General features: G+C 39.9%; 1 protein-coding gene across 1 annotated transcript; it reads left to right on the forward strand.

Annotated features, from left to right (window-relative positions):
• Nucleotides 1-15,492: 15,492 nt before the first annotated feature.
• On the forward strand, nt 15,493-20,633 carry alyref.L (Aly/REF export factor L homeolog; the record flags this gene model as incomplete). The annotated part of the gene is given in 6 exon segments (NM_001095845.1): nt 15,493-15,781; nt 18,069-18,200; nt 18,649-18,796; nt 18,882-18,945; nt 19,651-19,825; nt 20,352-20,633. Coding segments are annotated over 6 exon segments (771 nt in total). The 3' UTR covers nt 20,367-20,633.
• Nucleotides 20,634-21,055: the final 422 nt, after the last annotated feature.

Raw genomic sequence — 21,055 nt, forward strand, 5'->3', positions numbered from 1 at the left:
GTGCAAAATAAAATATTTTTCTAATATAGTTAGTTAGCCAAAAATGTAATGTATAAAGGCTGGAGTGACTGGGCCGGATACCAGAACACTACTTCTTGCTTTGCAGCTTTCTAACTCTGAGTTAGTTGGCGACTATAAGTGAGGCCACATGGGACATAACTGTTCAGTGAGTTTGCAAGTGCCTTAGCATGCAGCTCAGATTCAAAAGCAAACAGCTATGACCCATGTGGCCCCGTCAAGTTTCTTGATTGGTTACTGCCTGGAAGTACCTACAAAGCAGGAAGTAGTGTTCTGGCTATTATGTTAAACATCCAGTCATTCCAGCCTTTATACATTACATTTTTGGCTAACTAACTATATTAGAAACATTTGTTCTTTTGCACAGCCTTTCTATTTATCTAGTTTTTATTTTTACACTGAACAATTCCTTTACTGGAGTGCTCACTGCATAATCTTCAGTGATCTTACTTGCATGTATGAACTAGCGTTCATGTCATTATAGGTGTCACACAAGCCAATTTGGGCATATATTGTTGCAAAAAAGATGAAGCTTCTAAATGCAAACGCCTTCTCTGTACACTGTTTCATAAGCCTGAGCCAAAATTCATAGACACAATATGAATGTGTATAATGTATTCATAGACTGCTTGTTTATTTTCTAGCCTTTCTATGAACTTTTTGATCAGACTTAGAGGAGTGCAGCAGAAGTCAGAGGAGAACAGTGTCATATGGTGCTGGAAGAAGGGGGCTGCAACTGGCATGCTACACAAGACTCTATGTGAACATTTGTCGTTTTTGTAATTTGTTTATCTGCAGGTTTATATCATGACTTTTTGTATCTTTTAGCACTGGACCTGTCTGTGGGAATGCAAGAGTTATTGGATTGGATATATAAGCTGCATTGCTTTCTGCCATATGTGAGCAGCAATTGTCTAGGAACTATTTATCTTTATAGATAGTACTTATATATTACGCAGGTATATCTACTGTATGTGTGCTTTGTAATAAATAAGCATCCTGAAGTTAATTTTTACCTTACCAGTTGGCAAACATCAGAGAAAAAGTTGACCTGAGAGTAAGAATAAAATTATGGAACTGTACCAAAGTGGTGTCAGAAAAGTTAGTGAAATTAAGAGACTTATGACACTGACCAGCTCTGTCAGTCAAACCTCGCCTCTTGGGTCCTGACTGGTGGGTATCCCGCTGGTCCCATGATCTCCTCGTAGGGACCACAGCTGCCCATGCTAGTCTCCTTGCTAAATTACCCCACTAGAGAGTACTAGTTACCATCAGCTTTCTCGCTACCTAAAGTCACTAGATCTTCCTCTGCCAGAGAAGATGCCTTCCCTTTTATCACTTCCTTTCCTCCACCCACCGGGGACTTTCTCTAGCAACAGCTAGCCTCTAACTCCCCCTAGTGGTTCGCCTGGAAATACCTGTGTTAACTATTAAGTTTGTACACAATTAACAATAAAAAAAGTAAAAAGCTCTGGAAACTCTCTGTTTGTTTAGGATAGGAGCTGCAGTATTAACATGGTGTGACATCACTTCCTGCCTGAGTCTCTCCCTGCTCTGGGCTCAGCAGAGAAGGGAGGGAGGGGAGGAGCAAACTGAGCATGCTCTTGCCCAGGGCAATGTGGTTTAAGATGAAGGCTTGAAGTCTGATACAGAAGCCCATGTGTACACAATAGATGGAAAGAAATGCAGTGTTTCTTTTGATAGGGGACTCAGAGCAGCATTACTTTGGGGGTTTACTGATATATTTAGATGGACCTTTCTGATAAAGCTTACTTAGTTTTAACCTTTCCTTTTCCTTTAAAAACAAATATGTCAATACTGAAAGCCCAGGTTCTTTATAAAACATAGCTTCTTCTATATATTTTTTTAAACAATATTTGCTTGTTATGTCAAATTCCCTAAACCATAGACAATGCCAGATCATTTAGTGGCAAATTCATGAGTTTATATGTCAGATTTTTATCAGATACATTATATTGTATTGTAGTGGAAATACATCTAACTTGCAGGATTTGACTCATATGTCCAACACCAGCCTAATAAAACATGCCAAGTAGCTTAGGTCTTCTATTATTTGAATATTAACTGTATTTATTGTTTGTCTTAGTTATGTTCAGCTAAATGTACAAAGCTCCCAGCATTATCGAAGATATTCCAAAGAAATACCAGATTTACGTAAAAGCCATGCCAGGGACTTCGTAATGAAAAGATACTGTGATGTACAGAATAGAGAAGATGTAAAAGCTGTGTGTGTGCTAGACTCTGAGTGCTTATCTGAAAACCTGGAGTTAATCTATGCCAATAGCCAAGATGCCAATAGTAGCACAGTGCAACTACCTAGTGAAAAGCTTGAAGATCTTCCACTACAGAGGAGAATGAAATGTACCATACTAGTAAGATATTGTACACAGGGCATAAAAAAAGTGTCTTGACTTGCATTTACTTGGTAAAAGATTAAGGTTATTTGGGAGAACTAGAGGAAAAAAATAAAAGAATTGGTGGAAGAGGCATATCCCTCGAGGGGTTAAGCCCTGAACCGTTGCATCCGCAATAAACGAGCAAGGGTTCTCCCTGCTAGAAATACCCACGTTGTGCCGGTGATTTTTTACCCCTCACATTGAATTCGAGATTGCCAACACCTCTTTCATCAAGCACTAGGGATTCGTAAGGACAGGACGGCCAGGGTGTGTGTGAGGGTAATTCCCATTTTTTGCATATCTCTCAAGACCATGGATTGCCAATCATTGAAACTCCCTCCCCCCACTGCCTTCCAGGAAATATGGCAAGCCTAAACAATTAGGCTTTCAAACATTTGGTACAAAGGCTGAACAGCCAAAAATAGAAGTTTGGAAAAGTGTGAAAGGTGAAAATATTTATATGTCTGTGGCATCACACACTGCTAAAACCCAAAATGACACATGGGTAACAATTAATAATATTAAGTTAAGCTACAAAGACAAAGATATTAGCACTGATAAATGGATCAATAACAATAAAATTAATGCCATCTTATAGCTCAAAACTACCCATTTATTGCTGGTCTCATAGACATTTTAATTCTGGCCACTTCTGCAGTTGATCGACTTAGCGATCGACATTAGATAATGTTATCCAGATACACTACTTAAGAAACTACTGGGTTGTGTCACACTGCAATGGACAATTTATGACTCTTTAAGGTTTACAGGATTCCCAGAAATACTAAAATCACAAATTCTCAAGCTTTGTGTCCCCTTGTTTGTCAGTGAACATCAAATTATTGACGTTTTCTTCAAATGCACTTAGAAACAGCATGGGCCAAATTATTGTGGGCTGTTTGCAGTGGCTAATGCTGTTTCACTTGCAGAAGGTGTGGAGATAGACAATATAGAGTTTTGTCAAGAAGAAATGCGAGAATATTTAATTAAATGTTTTGATTTAATATATATATATATATATATATATATATATATAACCTCATAGGCCGTGCAGAGATAAAAACAGTTTTGATAAAAAAAATAGAGATGACAAGGAAATTTAGTTTTTTGTGTGCTACCACCATTAATGTGGGTATGATATCTTCTTATGATAACATGGGGGTGGGCAAAAAAATTCTATCCCTCAGTACCACAGAAGTTAGACAGCACTGGTTTATAGTATCCCAGTAGAGAAGATCAGGTAGCCCATTCACAATATTCCTTAATGTTTAGCCCACTAGGAAATCGACTTATTCCATAAAATAGACTAGGTTCTAGTAGATTATAGTATCCCAGTAGAGCAGAACAGGGAGTCCATTCACAGCAAATCATAATGTGCAGCCCACTAAGAAATAGACACTGTGTATAAAAGACACTATATCCTTGAGGATTCTAGTTTCTCAGCGGATCAGACCAGGGAGCCTATTCACAGCATCTCATAGTGTTTAGCCCACTGGGAAATAGACTCTTACCATAAAATAACTAGATCCAAGTTGATAATAGTATACCAGTAGAGCAGAACAGGGAGCCCATCCACACCATGGCCGCCATCAGGGGGGCACAGGGGGTACTACTGTACCGGGCCCGGACCTGAAGGGGGGCCCGCAGAAGCGTCCACTGAAAAATTTTCAGGGGGGGAGAACAGACGCTCCAGCTGCGTGCGCTCTCTCTCTTAAGGAAGAAATGCAGACTCGCCTCTACTCACTGATTTACGAGGCTGCAGTGACAGCTCTGTCCGTGCTTCAAATACTTGTTGAGTTGCAAACTCCCTCCTCGCTCGATCCTCCCTCCTCAGCTCAGCCCCTCCCCTCTTAGCCCTCCTCCGTGCTCAAGGCTGACACGAAAACCCTAGCTCACAAGCTGAACACAGAGCACGGAGGAGGGTTAAGAGGGGAGGGGCTGAGCTGAGGAGGGAGGGGCTGAGGGCTAAGGAGGAAGGATCGAGCGAGGGGGTTGTTTGCAACGCAACAAGTTTTTGCAGCATGGACGGAGCTGTCACTGCAGCCTCTTAAATCAGTGAGAAGAGGCGAGTCTGTATTTCTTCCTTAGGAGAGAGTGCAGCAGCCAGGGCGTCTGTTCTCCCAATGTCCCAAAATGGATCCCAGGGTCTCCCCCACTCATCCCTCCTCCTTCCTCTCTCTGCCTCACACACTCAAGGCGCATCCAGGGGGAGAAAGTGCCCCCCTTTTGCCCCTATGTACAGGGCCGGACTGGGGGGACCACCGGGACTGCCATCCAGGGCCCCCCGGCCGGCCGTCCAGGCCCCCCCCTCTCCACCCTTCCTCCCCATCTCACCTATTGCAGTGCCCAGGGTTGGACTGATGGGCCTGGGGCCCAACAGGACTGCCGTCCAGGCCCCCCCCACCCCTCCTCACCTATTGCAGGGCCATCGGGCACACAAACGCTGACATCGCTGCCCAGCACACCGCGCATCACTGTGCATGCGCGCACGTTGCCGCACGTCAGGAAATTTTTATTTTTAAACTGGGATTGGGAGAAGGGGATCTGGCCGACGGGGGCCCATGAGGGTTGGGGCCCACCAGGTTTTTTTCATGGTGTCCCGCCGGGCCAGTCTGACCCTGCCTATGTGTGGATGCCCACTGGAGCCCAGCTATGCTGCCCTTTTTGAAATAGCAGGGCCCCCCTTGACCACAGTGAAGCCGCGCCACCTCTTCCATCTGAAAAGCCGAATAGCTGAAGTCCTGAAATTGGCGAAAAGACCCAAAGTCACGAAAGAAGGTGTAGTTGAAGTCCTGAAGCCACGAGTTCAAATCCCCTGCCTGCCAATGTATTATTGTAATACTCTATAGGCCCCTGCCACCAATGTTTTTTTTAAAAATTTTCTCTGGGGCCCCAATTTTTTTTACTTGTAAGGAGAGGCCCTGGCGCCAATGTTTTTTTAAAAATATTCTCTGGAGCACCAATTTTTTTTTTTTACTTTTATGGGGGCCCAATGTTTTTTTTAAAAAAAACTTTTATGGGGGCCCTGGCACCAATTTTTTAACTTATAGGGGGGCCCTGGTCACCAATTATTTATTTTAACTTGTAGGGGGGCCCTGACCACCAATTTTTTTTTTAAAAAAAAACTTTTTTGGGGGCCCTGGTGCCACAGTTTTTTTAACTTATAAAAAGGGGCCCTGACCATCAATAGCTTTTTATAACTTGTGTGTGTGTGGGGGGGTCACCTTTTTTAGTGCTGATGTCTGGGTGGTGAAGTGGGCGGGGTCCAGGGGGCCCCGAAAATTTTGTTGTACGGGGCCCCGTGATTTCTAATGGCGGCCCTGATCCACACTATCCCATAATGTGTATCTAACTAGGAAATAGATCCTTTGTATAAACTACACTAGACCCTAGTGGATTATAGTATCATAGTAGAGCATAGGATTATGTAGGCCACTAGAATATAGTGTGTGAATACTGTATAAAATACACTAGATCCTAGTGTTATGTATTATTACTGTAGAGTAATGGAGTATGTTCACCCTAGAATATAGACTCTTTGTATAAAATACATTAGATCCTAGTGGATTATAGTATCCCAGTAGAGCAGAACATGAAGTCCGTTCACACTATCCCATAATGTGAACTAGAAAATAGACCCTTTGTATAAACTTTACTAGATCCTAGTGGATTATAATATCCCAGTAGAGCACAGAAGTATGTAGGCCTTTAGGAAATATACTCTTTGTATAAAACACGCTAGCTAGATTATACTGATTTATAGTATATCTGAAGAGCAGAACAAGGAGTCTGCCAACACTATCACATAATGTGTATCCAACTATGAAATAGACTCTTTGTATAAAATGCACTAGATCCTAGTGTCATATAGTATCCCTGTAGAGCAATGAACTTTGTTGGTCACTAGAAAATAGACTTTTTTTTTTTTTTTAGACAGACTAAATCATAGTGGATTATAATATCCCAGTAAAGCAGAACAAGGAGTTTGTTCACACTATGCCATAGTGTGTATCCCAGTGGGAAATAGATTCTTATTGTAAAAAACACTAGATCCCAGTGTCTTATAGTATCCCAAAAGAGCGGGAGTATGTAGGCCACTAGGAAATTGACTCTTTATATAAAATACTATAGATCCTAGTGGCTGACAGTATCCAATAAGAGCCAAATTCGAATATATAGAGTGAAAGAGAGCAGAAACATTCAAAAAATTTTATATTTACAATTTTTTAATTTTGAAATTATGAGTGGAAATAAAATGTTGCTTTTATTCATTTAACAACTTTTGTATGTAGTTTTGTACTAGTAGTTTTTGACTAGTTGAAATGCTTTTACTAGGTGCCAGCATGTTAAACCAGGATAAAATGACAGCCTGTTTTACAACTATGATTTACTAAATCATACCTTCCAGTCATTTCAAGCCCTGAAAACAAGTAGGATCAATCCTGTATGTACTATATTGTCTAGTTTCTATTACTAGTCTGGGGTCTTCTGATCAGAAAAGATGTGGAATGGATTGTCTACACTGGTAGAAACTTTGATCCAACAAGCTGAACAGACTTGAACAATTGAAACCAAATTTCCTCCCATATGTCCCGTTTTCAAGGGACAGTCCCAATTTTGAAGGTTCAACCAGCAGTCCTGGATTGTTACTGAAATGTCCCCATTTTCCCTTTGATTTCCTGCACTGAACAGCCATAAAATGATACAAAATTTCTAACGCTTAATTGGCGTTTGTCAGAGAGCCCAGAATACATGGCAGGTGCACTTAGATAAATTTGTCATAATTTAAGATAAGCAAAGAAACAATTGTAACTTTAAAATAATCAGGTTTCTCAGGGAAACTGCAATTAGCAGCTCAAAGGGCAATTCACCTTTATTAGCAAAACTGTAATAACACTGAAAGTTCAAACTTTCATAACCTGCCAAATTTTGTAAAATTAATATTTTGATATTTTTGAGACAATGCTTGATGTTCACCAGTTTATTAGGAAAATTGTATTGAAGAAATATTTTGCACAAAGGGAAAAAAAACTAGAAAGATTTGGGTATAATTATTTCCCCATAAATAATCGATACTTCTAGATTTAAAAATTGTAGTGAATTCTATCCCATTCAACTTAGAGGACCTTTGGTGAACTTGTACCAGATGAAAGTAGAAGAACTTGTAACGATGAAGTCCAATGGTCCTCTAATTTGGTGGGTGAAGAAAGAACTGCATTAAGAGAACTGCAGGATGACGACTCCATTGTTTTAAAGAATGCAGATAAGGGTGGATTAGTAGTCATTTTAGATTCTGAAACATACAAAAATGAAGCCCTTAGGCAACTAGATGATAGAGAAGCTTACATATTACTGGAAAAGAACCCTACTGAAAATTTCCTGTGCAAACTAGTGACATTGGCTGAGCTAGCTTATTCAAAAGATTTAATTAATGATATAATAAAGGATTATCTTATACCTAAATCTCCTATTATACCTACCTTTTATCACTTACCAAAAGTACACAAAGCTCAGAGGCCACCTATTGGAAGGCCAATTATATCTGGAATAGTCTCATTGAACGAGCATCTGTCTGAATGGTTAGATGCACATTTACAACCATGAGTACTACGTCTGGATAGTTACGTAAGGGACATCACAGATGTACTTGGCAAATTGGAGCAGATCGTGTGGCACGAGGAGTACAGCTGGGCAACACTTGATGTGACCCCGCTTTACTCATCTATTCCACACGACAGAGGATTGGAGGCTATTAGATGTCATTTGGATTAATATAGTGATTATACAAAGGATCTGAAAGAATTTCTTCTCCAGGCTATAAGATTTCTTCTGGAACATAATTACTTTCTGTTCAATGAACAATACTATCTACAGCAGTGTGGGACAGCCATGGGAGCGAAATTCGCTCCCTCATTTGCCAACCTGTACATCAGTTGGTGGGAGGAGACCCACATGACTGCAGATAGAAACCAATATTTGAAGATTTATATTCGCTATATTGACGATTTATTATACATTTGGACAGGTGAAGAACAACAGTTTAGAGAATTGTACAGAGAATTAACACTAATGATCTGAACCTACAATTCACAGATAAGTTCTCAAAGACAGAAATAGAATTTTTAGATGTAAAAATCGTGGCTAAATTAAATACCATAACTACAACAATTTGTCAGAAACCGTGTAATGGAAATACGCTGCTCCATGCGCATTCGTACCATCCAAGAAGCCAAATAGCTGGAATCATTACTGGGCAATTCCTATGGTTGCTCTATTATAGGGGAATATAAAGACTATGGCAGATGATATGAAAGAGAGGGTTAAAGAGAGGGGGTATAACAATGAGATCATTCAGAGAGCTTATGTGAGAGCCGAAAACACTGATAGAGATACTCTATTGTACCCACAGAATAAAACATACAAAAAGGATAGTGTACGCAAAATATCTTTTATTATGAGATACAGCAGGCAATACAAGAGGATAGTTAAAGTGGTGAAACAGTTTTTGCCAATTCTATATGCGGATGGCGACTTCTGCACTGCTTTAGGTCCAGGGATAAACGATGTGGCAAGACAGGCCTATACTCTTGGCGACTTGCTGACTTGCTTGCGAGTCTATATAGGGAAAACAAAAATAAAAAGCAAGATGATTTTCTGAGATTCAGTGGGTGTTTTTAGTGAGGTCATAACCGCTGCATTACATGCAAGTACCTAAAAACCTCAAAAGAATTTAGCTCAACTGTGACAAAAAATATATATAAGATTAAACAATATATCAATTGTTGCAGTAAAGGAATTATCTATGTCATTAAATGTACTAAATGTGGTAAACAATATGTGGGCTGTACCACTAGATCACTTCGGGGCAGATTCACTAAGGGTCGAATTTCGAAGTAAAAAATACTTCGAAATTCGACCCTCGAATTGAAATCCTTCGACTTCGAATATCGAAGTCGAAGGATTTAGCGCTAAACGTTCGTTCGATCGATCGAAGGATTTTTCGTTCGATCGAACGATTAAATCCTTCGAATCGAACGATTCGAAGGATTTTAATCCAACGATCGAAGGAAAATCCTTTGATCAAAAAAAGTTTAGCAAGCCTATGGGGACCTTCCCCATAGGCTAACATTGACTTCGGTAGGTTTTATCTGCCGAAGTAGGGGGTCGAAGTTTTTTTTAAAGGGAAAGTACTTCGACTATCGAATGGTCGAATAGTCGAACGATTTTTCGTTCGAATCGAAGTCGAAGGTCGTAGTCGAAGGTCGAAGTAGCCCATTCGATGGTCGAAGTACCCAAAAAATACTTCGAAATTCGAAGTATTTTTCATTCGAATCCTTCACTCGAGCTTAGTGAATCGGCCCCTTAAAGAACGTATCAGAGAACACATTAATCAAGTGAGTAATACCAAATTAAGCAGCAAAACCAATGTCACTAGACACTTTAAGGAATGCAATGGCAGTAATTTACAGTACTTTTCTATACAGGGGATAGAACAAATCAAGACAGGTATTAGAGGAGGAGACCTCGTAATGAAACTAAAGAAAAGGCAAGTTTATTGGATTTTCCTTTTACAAACTAGGTTGCCATTTGGATTGAACTATGCGTTTGATGTAACTTGTTATATTTAACTACATTTGTATGAAAAAAACTTTTATTGTATAAATTATATTTTAAATACCCCATAACATGGATTATTTAACACGTAGATCATTGAGGCATTACTAAAGCCATTAGCCCTGTGTATAATATATGGCATTTGTAACATGTTTAAGATTGTGATTAGTTTTATTGTGGGGAGGGACTATGAGAGCTAGTATTTATGGAATAAAAAGGAACTGATTAAATAGATATTGCCTATGACTAAGTGCTAGGTAAGCATGAAACGCGTTAGGCGCTATAAGGAAATTCTTGAATAATGTTTTTTATAATATTGATGTATTAAACTAAACATTTTACTTACAAGCATGTTCTGGATAATTATTCAAGTATATATAATATGGGGTGTGGCCATAAAAAGGGCATGGTAAAAAAAAATCGATGCTTTCTGCGCAGCAAATCTTTTTGTCCCTCTTTTTATATCCAAAATGTTGGGAGCTATTGGTCCAAAAGACCATTGATCATTCCATTCTGCAGTCTTCTGCAAACGTCTAATTCGATATGAACATTCAGATTGTAAACTCTTTTCGGTAGAACCCTCTTTACCTCTTGTACTGGTTATTAGTTAATTTGTATGGTTTCTTGTATGGTTACTGTATATACTCATTTATTCTACAATGCTGTAGAATATGTTAGTGTTATAAATATATATCAGCTGGAAACTGGTCCCATGACAATTTTTTTTGTGGTCCCAACAATTTATAATAAATTTTGGCCTGATATTCCCAAAAGTAGCTGTCCTGAATCATGAAAAATCATAAAATGGGGGTTCTATTGTAATGATCTATGATCTCGACTATTCATTAAAGGAAAAGGCTGCTGCTAGGACCAGCATTCTTATCTTCTGTACCACCATCTGCATCACTTACTTTAAATGAGGATGGTGTCAAAGAATAGGAAGACTCCGTCATGTTGAAAAGGCTGGGGGGCCCCAGCTGCTTATATGTGTACCTAGTAACTAGTCCCTGTCTAATGTAGCCAGCACTGAAGTTGCAGGAATACCACCGCTGTTGGCTATATAGCACTGTGCCATTAATTCCAATCTAAGTTATGTAACCTTTATGTGTCTGTACATCTGGATATGGCAATTTCTAGGCAACAGGTCAGTGTACAGTCCTGCAGCTTGTGGGTTGCGGCTAGAACTTTCAGATGCCTTTTTTATAGCAAATTTTACTCCTTTTAAAGGAGAACTAAAGCTTAACTAAAGATGTAGGATAGAAATGTTATAAATTATATTTTGGGCTTCTATACCAGCCCAAGGCAACCACAGCCCTTTAGCAGCAAAGCTATGTGCCTCCAAAGATGCCCCAGTAGCTCCTCGTCTTCTTTTCTGCTGATTCACTGCACACGCTCTGTGCTGCTGTCAGTCACTGAGTTTAGGGACCAACTCACAATATACAGTACACATAGAATATAAATGTCACACTATAAGGCTGATTAGAAATTAATACAAATAATTACTACATGGCAGCTAAGAAACCAGTGCAACTAGTATCAGAATTTAATAATCAGCCAACCTCATTTTCTGCTTGATCATTTTCAACATCCCCTGAGCTTAGCTTAACAGCTGCTCAGAGCCCCATGCACATGTGAGTGTCGCAGACACTTTCCAAGATGGTGACCCCCTGTGATAAATTTGAAGTCCTGGATCATTGCTGCTATTGGGAAGCTCACATTTTAGGCAGGTGCAATGCATTCAATATATAAAATATGGCATTTTTAGTCTTATAGATTTTAAGGGTTTAGTGGGCTCCTGCCCACTTCTGATGATGTAATTTGCGGATTGCAACAACTGCACTTCCTGTTTAATGTTGGTCAGTGGATCGCGTATCAAGTTGTGGATAAAGCAGTTGTTGGTAAAAATGTGGGTTGTGGCTGGCAGAAGGGCTCTCTTATAGCTATCCTTGAGCTGGAGGTATAAGTGATTGAGAAGTTGTTGATAGAAGCAAATGGTACTTTGCTATTTTGTTGCTGATGATACAAAATTGTGCAAAACTATAGGTTCCAGATGTTACTGCTTGCATTGAGATTTAACTAAATTTGAAAACTGGGCAGCAAATTAGAAAATAGTGTTCAGATAAATCCAAGGTTATGCTCTTAGATAAAATAATAGAAATACTAGCTATAGACTAAATTGTAATGTCAAATAGCTGCCTTTATGTGTCATAAGATATAGCAGCATGATGACCCCAGGAAAAATTATATATTTTTGGAAAGTACACATTCTGACTAAACTACCAATCATTATTTAAATTTGCTACATTGACTAATGTAAACGAATTGCCTGCGTTTTACGTCGTAAAAGCATTTAGCAATAAAATAAGTACACATTCTGACACATGAAAGGCAGGTAAATATTCATTTCTACTCTAAACTGCCAAAGTTTGCTAAGGAAAGAGTGCACTCTAGTGGTTATATCAAGAAATATTTATTTAAAAATGTAAAATAAAAAAAATGATTACCAGTGTCAGCATTGGCTGCAAATTTTAGGCTTGAAGTTAAAGTTGCAGTGGAAAAACCTATAGCCTCATTTACAATGGTCCATGCAGAGTGCAATGAGACACTTACATGAAAATATTGCACAAAAGATACTCATGAGCATGAAAATCATGTAAGCAATAAATAAACCCAACAGGATTGCTTTGCTTCCTACAGTATATCTGAGTTTGGATCAAGTACAAGGTACTGTTTTAGTATTACAGAGAAAAAGGAAATAATTTTTAAAACATTTGGATTATTTGAATAAAATAGAGTGCACCATTTACATTAAAGTTTTTTGTGTCTTAAAGCTTAAAATATATTTGATTTGAAGTTATAACTCTGATACATCTTATATCTATTATAAAACTTATCTCAAATTATTCCCCAACAATCTCACTGATCTACTCCTCAAAACAAACTCTTCACATCTGTTATACGTGTTCAAAATTCACTAGAACTCTACCTCTTCTCTAGAATTCCCTTCCACCTTCTATCTTCTATTTTTTTTTTTTTTTTAGAAAAACCTTAGGCTATTTAGCTAAGCATATCCTCATTATAAATTGCCTCCACCCATTAAAGGAGATTGCTGAACAGGAACATGTGTACTTGCACTCAGTCTGGTCCAGGCTTCCAGTGTGCATGCTCCTGGTCATCAGTGAGTACCAGAGATCCAAGGACCAGAATTGATGATGTCAGATATGCCAGCTGCCAACCTCAGGTGACAGTGGCCCCAAGGTCGCCAACCTGCAAAAAACCCGGCTTAAAGAGCTGAAATTTAGCTGGGAGGACAATTACAGTAGTGAAAGGAAGTCAGCAATGTCATTGCAGCATAGGGGGCAGAATTACCTCAGGAACAGTGCTGTATTTAGTTCTTGTGCTGCCCTAGGCGCCCCCCATTGTGGAAGTGACATTGTGTGTGTGATGTCACGTGCACAACGATTAATGTCACTTTGCCATTAAGCACAAAAAACCCGCTCCTAACCCCTCACCCCCCCCCCAGCTTAGCCTCCAGATTTGCCCACAAGTCTTTGGCAGTGGCTGGGGAGATTCTTTTTATTTTATTTCTTATATAAGCACCTGAGGGATGCCCCTATAAAGCTGACACTCTAGACACAGGCTCTCATGTGCCTATATATAAATGCATCACTGCCAGAGAAAGGAGCAGTCTTGGGGAATTAGATGGTGCATTGCCCTACAATTTGCAATTCCATTACTAAATGCCAAGTCTCACTTTGCTGGTTGCTGCATCTTGCCCAACCCTCACATCCTGCCCCCATTCCCCCTTCTCCTTTTAGATCTATGCATGCTTTTCCTACATTTTGATTAGAAATTGGACATTTTACTGTGTGACAATTTTTTTAATGATATCCTTATAAATGAAACATTCTGACATCTTAAAGTAACAATTAAACAAAATTGTTTTAGCTGCTGCTAGGATTGCCGCCTGGCCGGTATTTTACTGTCCTGGCCGGAAAAAATGTTACTTGATGCCTATGTTATTTATAGGGAAAAACCACGAAAAATATAGGAAGGCCAGTATTTTTTTCCAGAAAAGGTGGCAACCCTAGCTGCTGCCACAAGAGCAGCGCCCACACCAATGCTTACGATTAGGAACATAGAAGGGCCAGAGGGTAAGGGTCATATATTTTATATATGAAGGAGCAGCTAAAGGGGGCAGCCCATGGGTTGGCCTATAGTTAAAAAAAAATGCAGAGGGGGCAGATGTCGGGAGTTGTGGATTTAATTGAATGAACTAGCCAGTCACGTAGGGGGCGCTTTGGTTTAAGTTTACATGCACTGTAACTTTTAATACCCTAATCTGATCTGCAATTATTTTATACCTCAGCAGTTACATTTTTCTCATGAACAAAAACTTGTAGATTATAAATGATAATGTACCCCCCCCCCCAACACACACACACTAAAATGTATAGGGATATATTTGCAGAAACCCTTTACGAAAGCATGTGGCCTTATTCATCTCAATGGTCACAGAGAAGTTTCCCTCTCATTTTTTTACAGCGTGTTCTAAAATGATCTTTTGTGCTCATTTTTATTTATTTACTGTGAAGTGGGTGCATATTAATAAGTACACCATACCTCCCAACTGTCCCTTTTTTGGAGGGACAGTCCCTCTTTTGACAGCTCAACCAGCAGTCCCTCATTTGTACTGGAAAGTCCCTCTTTTCTCTGCACTGAACAGCCAGAAAAAGAAACAAAGTTTCTCACTTAATTGGCTTTTGGCAGAGAGCCCAGAACAGCTAACAGATGCAAATAAGATACTTTGTAACAATTTTGAGACACAAAAACACAGTTTAGATAAGGAGAAATATTTTCAAACTTTCATAACCTGCTATATTTTGTAAAACAAACATGGTAATTAGGGGTGTGGCCACAGAAAGGGGTGTGGCCAAAAAATTGCTGCGCTACGTGTGGGAAAAAAATTTTGGCCCTCTTTTTACTTCCAAAATGTTGGGAGGTATTGACAACTATGTTTCTCCACACAAATGTATCAATAAATTGGAATATCCGTTTGCCCTGCAAAATAATTGTGCTTTGTCAAACCCTATTCTTACTTAGACTGTGAAATTGAAACTATAATTCAGTTGGCGCTACTATTTTTTTTTATGAGGAAAACGTGAGAAGTATCCTTTATTAAACAGGAAAACGTGAGAAGTATCCTTTATTAAACAGGAAAACGTGAGAAGTATCCTTTATTAAACATTTATATATTACGATACAGGTGAAAGACACAAAACTTTATCTTCTAGTTAGGATTGTCTTGGAAGAATGCGTGCCAAGAATTGAAAAGAAGTTTTTTTACAAAAATGTAAGCGGAAATGACGCATGGTGTGGCGGACATGCGGGGCGGGGCTATTTAAACGCGGCTTAGACCGGCCGGATAGTAGCTTTGTTCCAGGACAGGCCGCATCCGAGCACGCGATACGATTAAGTTGAGCAACATCGCCGCAATGGGGGACAAAATGGACATGTCTCTTGATGATATCATCAAGCTTAATCGGAGTCAAAGACCATCCGGCAGAGGCCGGGGTGGAGGACGGGGTGCTCGGGGCGGATCGGCCCGCGGTGGAGCAGGAGGCCGAATTGGCGGAGGCCGTGGTGGAGGAGCGCCGGGAGTCGGAGGGCCGATGCGGTCAAGGCCTGTCCTGAGCCGAGGCGGTAGGAACCGGCCTACACCGTACAGCAGGGTAAGAGGCGGGGGCCGGGAGGGACTGTGGCCTTACAAAAGCGCCGGTGACCGAATGAGGCAGCTGGTCGGAGAAGCCCGGGACCTGGAGCAGCTTTTCCAGTTTGTTCCCCTCCTGGTCCGGCCTGGGTGGGGGAGCTGACTAAAACTGCGTGTGGCCTGATGTTCGGGATATGTAGCTCCTCGCGCTTCTAGGGTGCCTGGAGTTTCAAAATGGCAGCAAGTGCGCGGTTTTAAAACTTGTGTAAAGTTAGAGCACAGCCGGGCCAGTTGAGGCGAGTTGGGAGAGCCCTAGTGGAAAGGTATAAAACGTGTATGTAAAATACATAAGGAGATATCACGACTATACAGTCCCGTAGAATTCCCTTCTTCCTAAGCTTGTTCAGCTCCATTTTGCTTTAAGGCAGATCCGCCAAACTGGGGTATAAACCTTTAAACTTCTGATACTTTTGTGGTGGTTTTGCCATTCCCATAATTCACTTCAATCTGGAAATGAGGGACTGGGGAAAGTTATATCTGAAACTAAAATTGATTGGCTACTTGTAAAGAGTCACACCTGCATGGGGTGTTGGGTAAGTGATTATATTTACAGGGGGGTGCTAATAACAACAATTTGGCACCCTTAGTGATTATATCCATCCTTCTCTAATTGTATTTAAACTGCAGGGGCTTTTTGCAGCTTCTCTGCTGAGACATTAGCATTAGGTTGCTGAGCACTTAAGTCTCAATGGAAATTGTGCCTATGGTGCCATGTTTTGTTGTATAGTAAGGCTGTTTAAGAAGTTTGTGTGGTAGCACAATATATGAGTGCACGCTTTCCAGAAAAAAACACATTTCTAAAAAAAAAAAAAGTCCTGGTAGCAGAGTGTTGTAGTGTGTTAACCATAGATTAGAACTAACTGTAAGTTAGAAAATTGCATTACTGTTGTATAGATGTATGGGACTGAGCCTGTGGCAAAAGTTATACAGGTATAAAAAAGGTGTGTGTGTGTATATATTCCTTTATCTGGAAACTCTTTATCCAGAAAACTCCAAACTAAGAGAAGGCTATCTCCCATGGAAACCATAATCAATGATTCAAATCTTCAAAACAAAAAGCAACTTTTTACTCTGTACAGGATGAAAAGAGTGCAAACATTTCTAAAACTCTTAAGGGTTAGGGCACACTGGGAGATTAAGTCTTCGTGGCAACTAATTGCCTCTTCTTTGGGGACAACTAATCTCCCAAACTGTTTCCCTACATTTTCCACTGCGCCAATGCACTCACGGCACTTCGATTTCCGAAGTTTACTCGTGAGGAAACTTCGGGTGACTGGAAATCTAAGTTCTGTGAGAAGCAGTTGGGGGAGATTAGGCACCCCAAAGAAGAGGCTATTAGTTGCCGGAAGACTAAATCTCCCAGTGTGCCCTAACCCTTAAGAGTTTTAGAATTGTTTGCAGACTCTTCATCCTGTACAGAGTAGAAACTTTTTAGTTTTTAAGATTTGAATCAGGCGACTAAATCTCCCCGAATCTCTAGGTGTGCCCTAACCCTAAAAGTGGAAAAAAATGAAGGTCATTTAAATAGTTGCTTAGAATTAGCCATTCTGTAACATACTACGGGTTGGGACATATTCAGGGAGATTGTCGCCTCTTCTGCGTGGCGACAATCTCCCCGAACTGCCTTCCGTCTGCTTGAATGAAGAGTCGCCTGCGCTAATGCACTCGCGGCGCTTCGATTTCTGAAGTTTCCTCTGCCAGTCTGCCCCAACCCTTAAAGGTTAAAGGCAGGCCACCCGTTTTAACTGCAGCTTAGTTAGATTGGTTTCTTCTTCTCAGAAGTTGGATTCTCTACTCAAGGAGTGCCCATACTTTACTAATGTGGGGTCTACCTTTAGTGATGTTGTCCCATTATGATCTACATCCATAAAAGCATTGTTTGGATTATATTCCATGGAATATATTACTTAAATACTGATTGATGGGGAAATTGTATACTGCTATAATTTTACAAACAACTATCTTATGTAACCTTAACATAATAAATATCTGCATGAAACAGGAGGGAGATTTAGACAAGCGGTTTGTTGCCAGTGTCTTGAGATACACTGATCAACAGCTAAAGGTCTACTGGTAGATCCCCATCTACCTTTTGGGCACCTTGGCTCTACTCCTTGTGTGACCGTTTCTAGTGTACTTTTTATTTGATTTATTTATTTATTTTTTAAGATCTTCCACCTTAAGTTTGGCCATTGTGCTGCAGTTGGTGTCTGGTGACTTGGGTTGACTTGTCTTACTTTGTTTTGCAGCCGAAACAGCTTCCAGACAAGTGGCAACATGATCTTTTCGACAGTGGCTTCGGCGCAGGAGCTGGTATGGAGACCGGAGGAAAGCTTCTAGTGTCAAATCTCGACTTTGGTGTTTCTGATGCAGATATTCAGGTAAGAGGTCACTTGTAAATTATTCCGCCTTATTGAGTGTTGCCTTTTTCTCTAGTTTTAGAATTAAGAATTTTTGCAGATAAAACTTGAGTCCCCTTGTAGCATTGCAAAATGCGAACATGGGCTTGTTTGACCATTTTAACAATACAAGTGTTTTAGCTGTAATTCTTTCCACTGACCCAAACAAAAACGGTTATATCACCCACAGAGAGCACACCGAGTGTTCACAAATAGTGGCAAGTTCCAGGAAGCTTCTGCTGGAAAATCCACCTTTAGTGTGTTCTTAAACTTCTAATTGTTTGGTCAGCTGTGAGGTTGTGGATAAAGTTTTAAATAACTGCTCACAGATTCACTACAATTGGTCAAGGGCATAACTTCCACTATGTTTAGGCTGTAGGTGTGCAAGTACAGTTGTCAAAAGTCAGTATATGCATTATTTTCTCAACAGGAGCTCTTTGCAGAGTTCGGAACTTTAAAGAAGGCAGCGGTACATTATGACCGGTCTGGCCGAAGCTTGGGCACTGCGGATGTGCACTTTGAAAGGAAAGCAGACGCTCTTAAAGCAATGAAGCAGTATAACGGGGTGCCCCTGGATGGTGAGCTGCTTCCCATGGCCAACTATTTTTCCAAATTATAAAAATTCCCAGTCTTAAATCAACCCTCTATTCTGTTCTATTGTAGGTCGGCCCATGAACATTCAGTTGGTCACATCACAGATAGAAGCACAGAGAAGACCCATACAGAGGTAAGGTTTATTTGACTTTAAGGTGTATGCCCACCTTAAATCTGACTTCTGTTCTCTGCCCTAATTGCTCAACTGGATACTATGTAAGACAAGTCGGATGATTAGCAGCTGTCTGGTGAACTAACTTGCAGCATTGCTTAAAAAGTAACGGCTAGGAGCTAAGCAAATGCTTTCAATAGCAATTGCTTCTATGAACTGAAAATATTCAATACATGTATATTGGAAAGTTGCTTATGACTTGCCCTTTACAATAAAGTTTAAATATTAATTGTTTACTAAATGTACTTTAAAGTAGACAGTTGCAGTAGAAAGTGGTTTTATACATTTGTAGTGCACATTTTAAGAGTTGCTAGATTACACTTTGATTATGCAAAATATTTTTGTGGATCCCTTCTAAGGTTAAGTTGATGGCCGTGATTAAGCAATTCTACAGTTTGTCAGAGATTGTGAGAATAGTAACTTGTTGTTCTGTCTCCTGTGCGAATATGTAGGTGACCATGGCCTTTACTGTTTTAGAAACTACAGATTTTGGAATCAGGCCATTCAGCTTTGCATGCTTTCAGGGTTTTCCTTCAGTCTTTATGCAGACTATCCTTATACTTAAGGCTATTCATGCCTCTTAACACACATGCTTGTTAAGTAGAAATGTTATCTTACTGTTAACTCCAGAATACCTTATTAATGTAGTAATGTTATATTTTGCAGCCAAAGTAGGGGTGGTGGTGTCACTCGCCCACGAGGAGGAACTTTAGGCTTTGCAAGTGGAAACAGACGTGGTAGAGGGGGAAACCGGGGTCGTGGAAGGGGGGCTGGAAGGAATCCAAAACAGCAGCTGTCCGCAGAAGAGTTGGATGCACAGCTTGATGCTTACAATGCACGGGTAAGTAATCTGATATAAGCAAAAAAAAAGGGATAAGTATAATTTAAAAACATTCCAGCAATTGAAAGCAATATGTATGCTTCTGCCATAGTTCAAACTTTTGAAAGTGTAGCATATGTTGCCTCTCCTTCAGCTATGACTGTTAAAATGCAGTCACAGGCTCCTTCTGTTAATCGGCTGACTTCTAGATTGTTTCAAGTGTCGGAACCAGTACAGTGTCTTGTCTTCTAGTGTGTTTTAAACAAATATCGACCTTTATAGTCAAAATCCTCAAATTGTAAATAATCAACTCAATTCGAGTTTTAATTTAGAGATTTGTCAAACCTTGACCCTTGTAAGAATTCATAAAATCCTCCATCCAGGGGCTAATCCATGGCTAATCTTCTCTCCCACAATTGCTTCTTTCTTAAGGGTGGTAGGGGTTCAGGGTTAGACCGAAGACAGACGTTTGCTTTGCTGCTCTTAAGTATGGTGGACTGGGCAATCTCACTGGCAACTAAATATGTTCCATTTGATCTTTCCCCAGATGGACACCAGCTAATCCCTTATGTCATGTTTCTATGATGTTGCTTGCTCTGAAGAAAATGTCAACAAATGGATTTTTTTGATTTTATTTCCGATAGGTTTTTAAACTCATGTAAAGTGTTTTTTTTTTTTTTTTTTTTTTTCAATTGTTTTTTCTTTTTGTTAATTTCTGTTTCCGATGCAGACCTGTTTTGTACGGAGTTATTTTGGGACATTTTTATTGGTTGAATGTTGATGGCAGGGTGCTCTTCACCTTCCTCCTAATAAAAAAAAAAAATTAGAATTCGTTATTCAGTTGCTGTTCTTGGGATACGGGATAACATTTTAAAATTTTCTCTCCAGGTGTTCACCAGTTTTGTATTATCTGGCAGTGTTTACATGCATTCTTTTAAGTTTCCTTTTAAAACTAGTCTGAATTGTGACTCTGCAAGCAAAGTCAAATTTAATAGTCACATTTATTCCAGATTGCTGATTCTGTCATAATGGGACTTAAGTTGGCTGGATGTGTTATAGCGATGGGCTTAATATCAAAAGTGTACACATCTGGTCATTTGCTGTGAGGGTGGTTTAAGAAAAAAATTGTAGTTCCTATGGAATTTAAAGTTGAGATTCCTGAAGGTGAGAACTGGTTAAAAAGCTTTTCCAATTGCAGACTGCTTTCTATGGCAATAAAATTTCTGTTCATAACTGGCTGATGTGCATGAC

Source organism: Xenopus laevis, chromosome 9_10L (assembly GCF_017654675.1).
Source record: "Xenopus laevis strain J_2021 chromosome 9_10L, Xenopus_laevis_v10.1, whole genome shotgun sequence".
Classification (NCBI taxonomy): Eukaryota; Metazoa; Chordata; class Amphibia; order Anura; family Pipidae; genus Xenopus; species Xenopus laevis.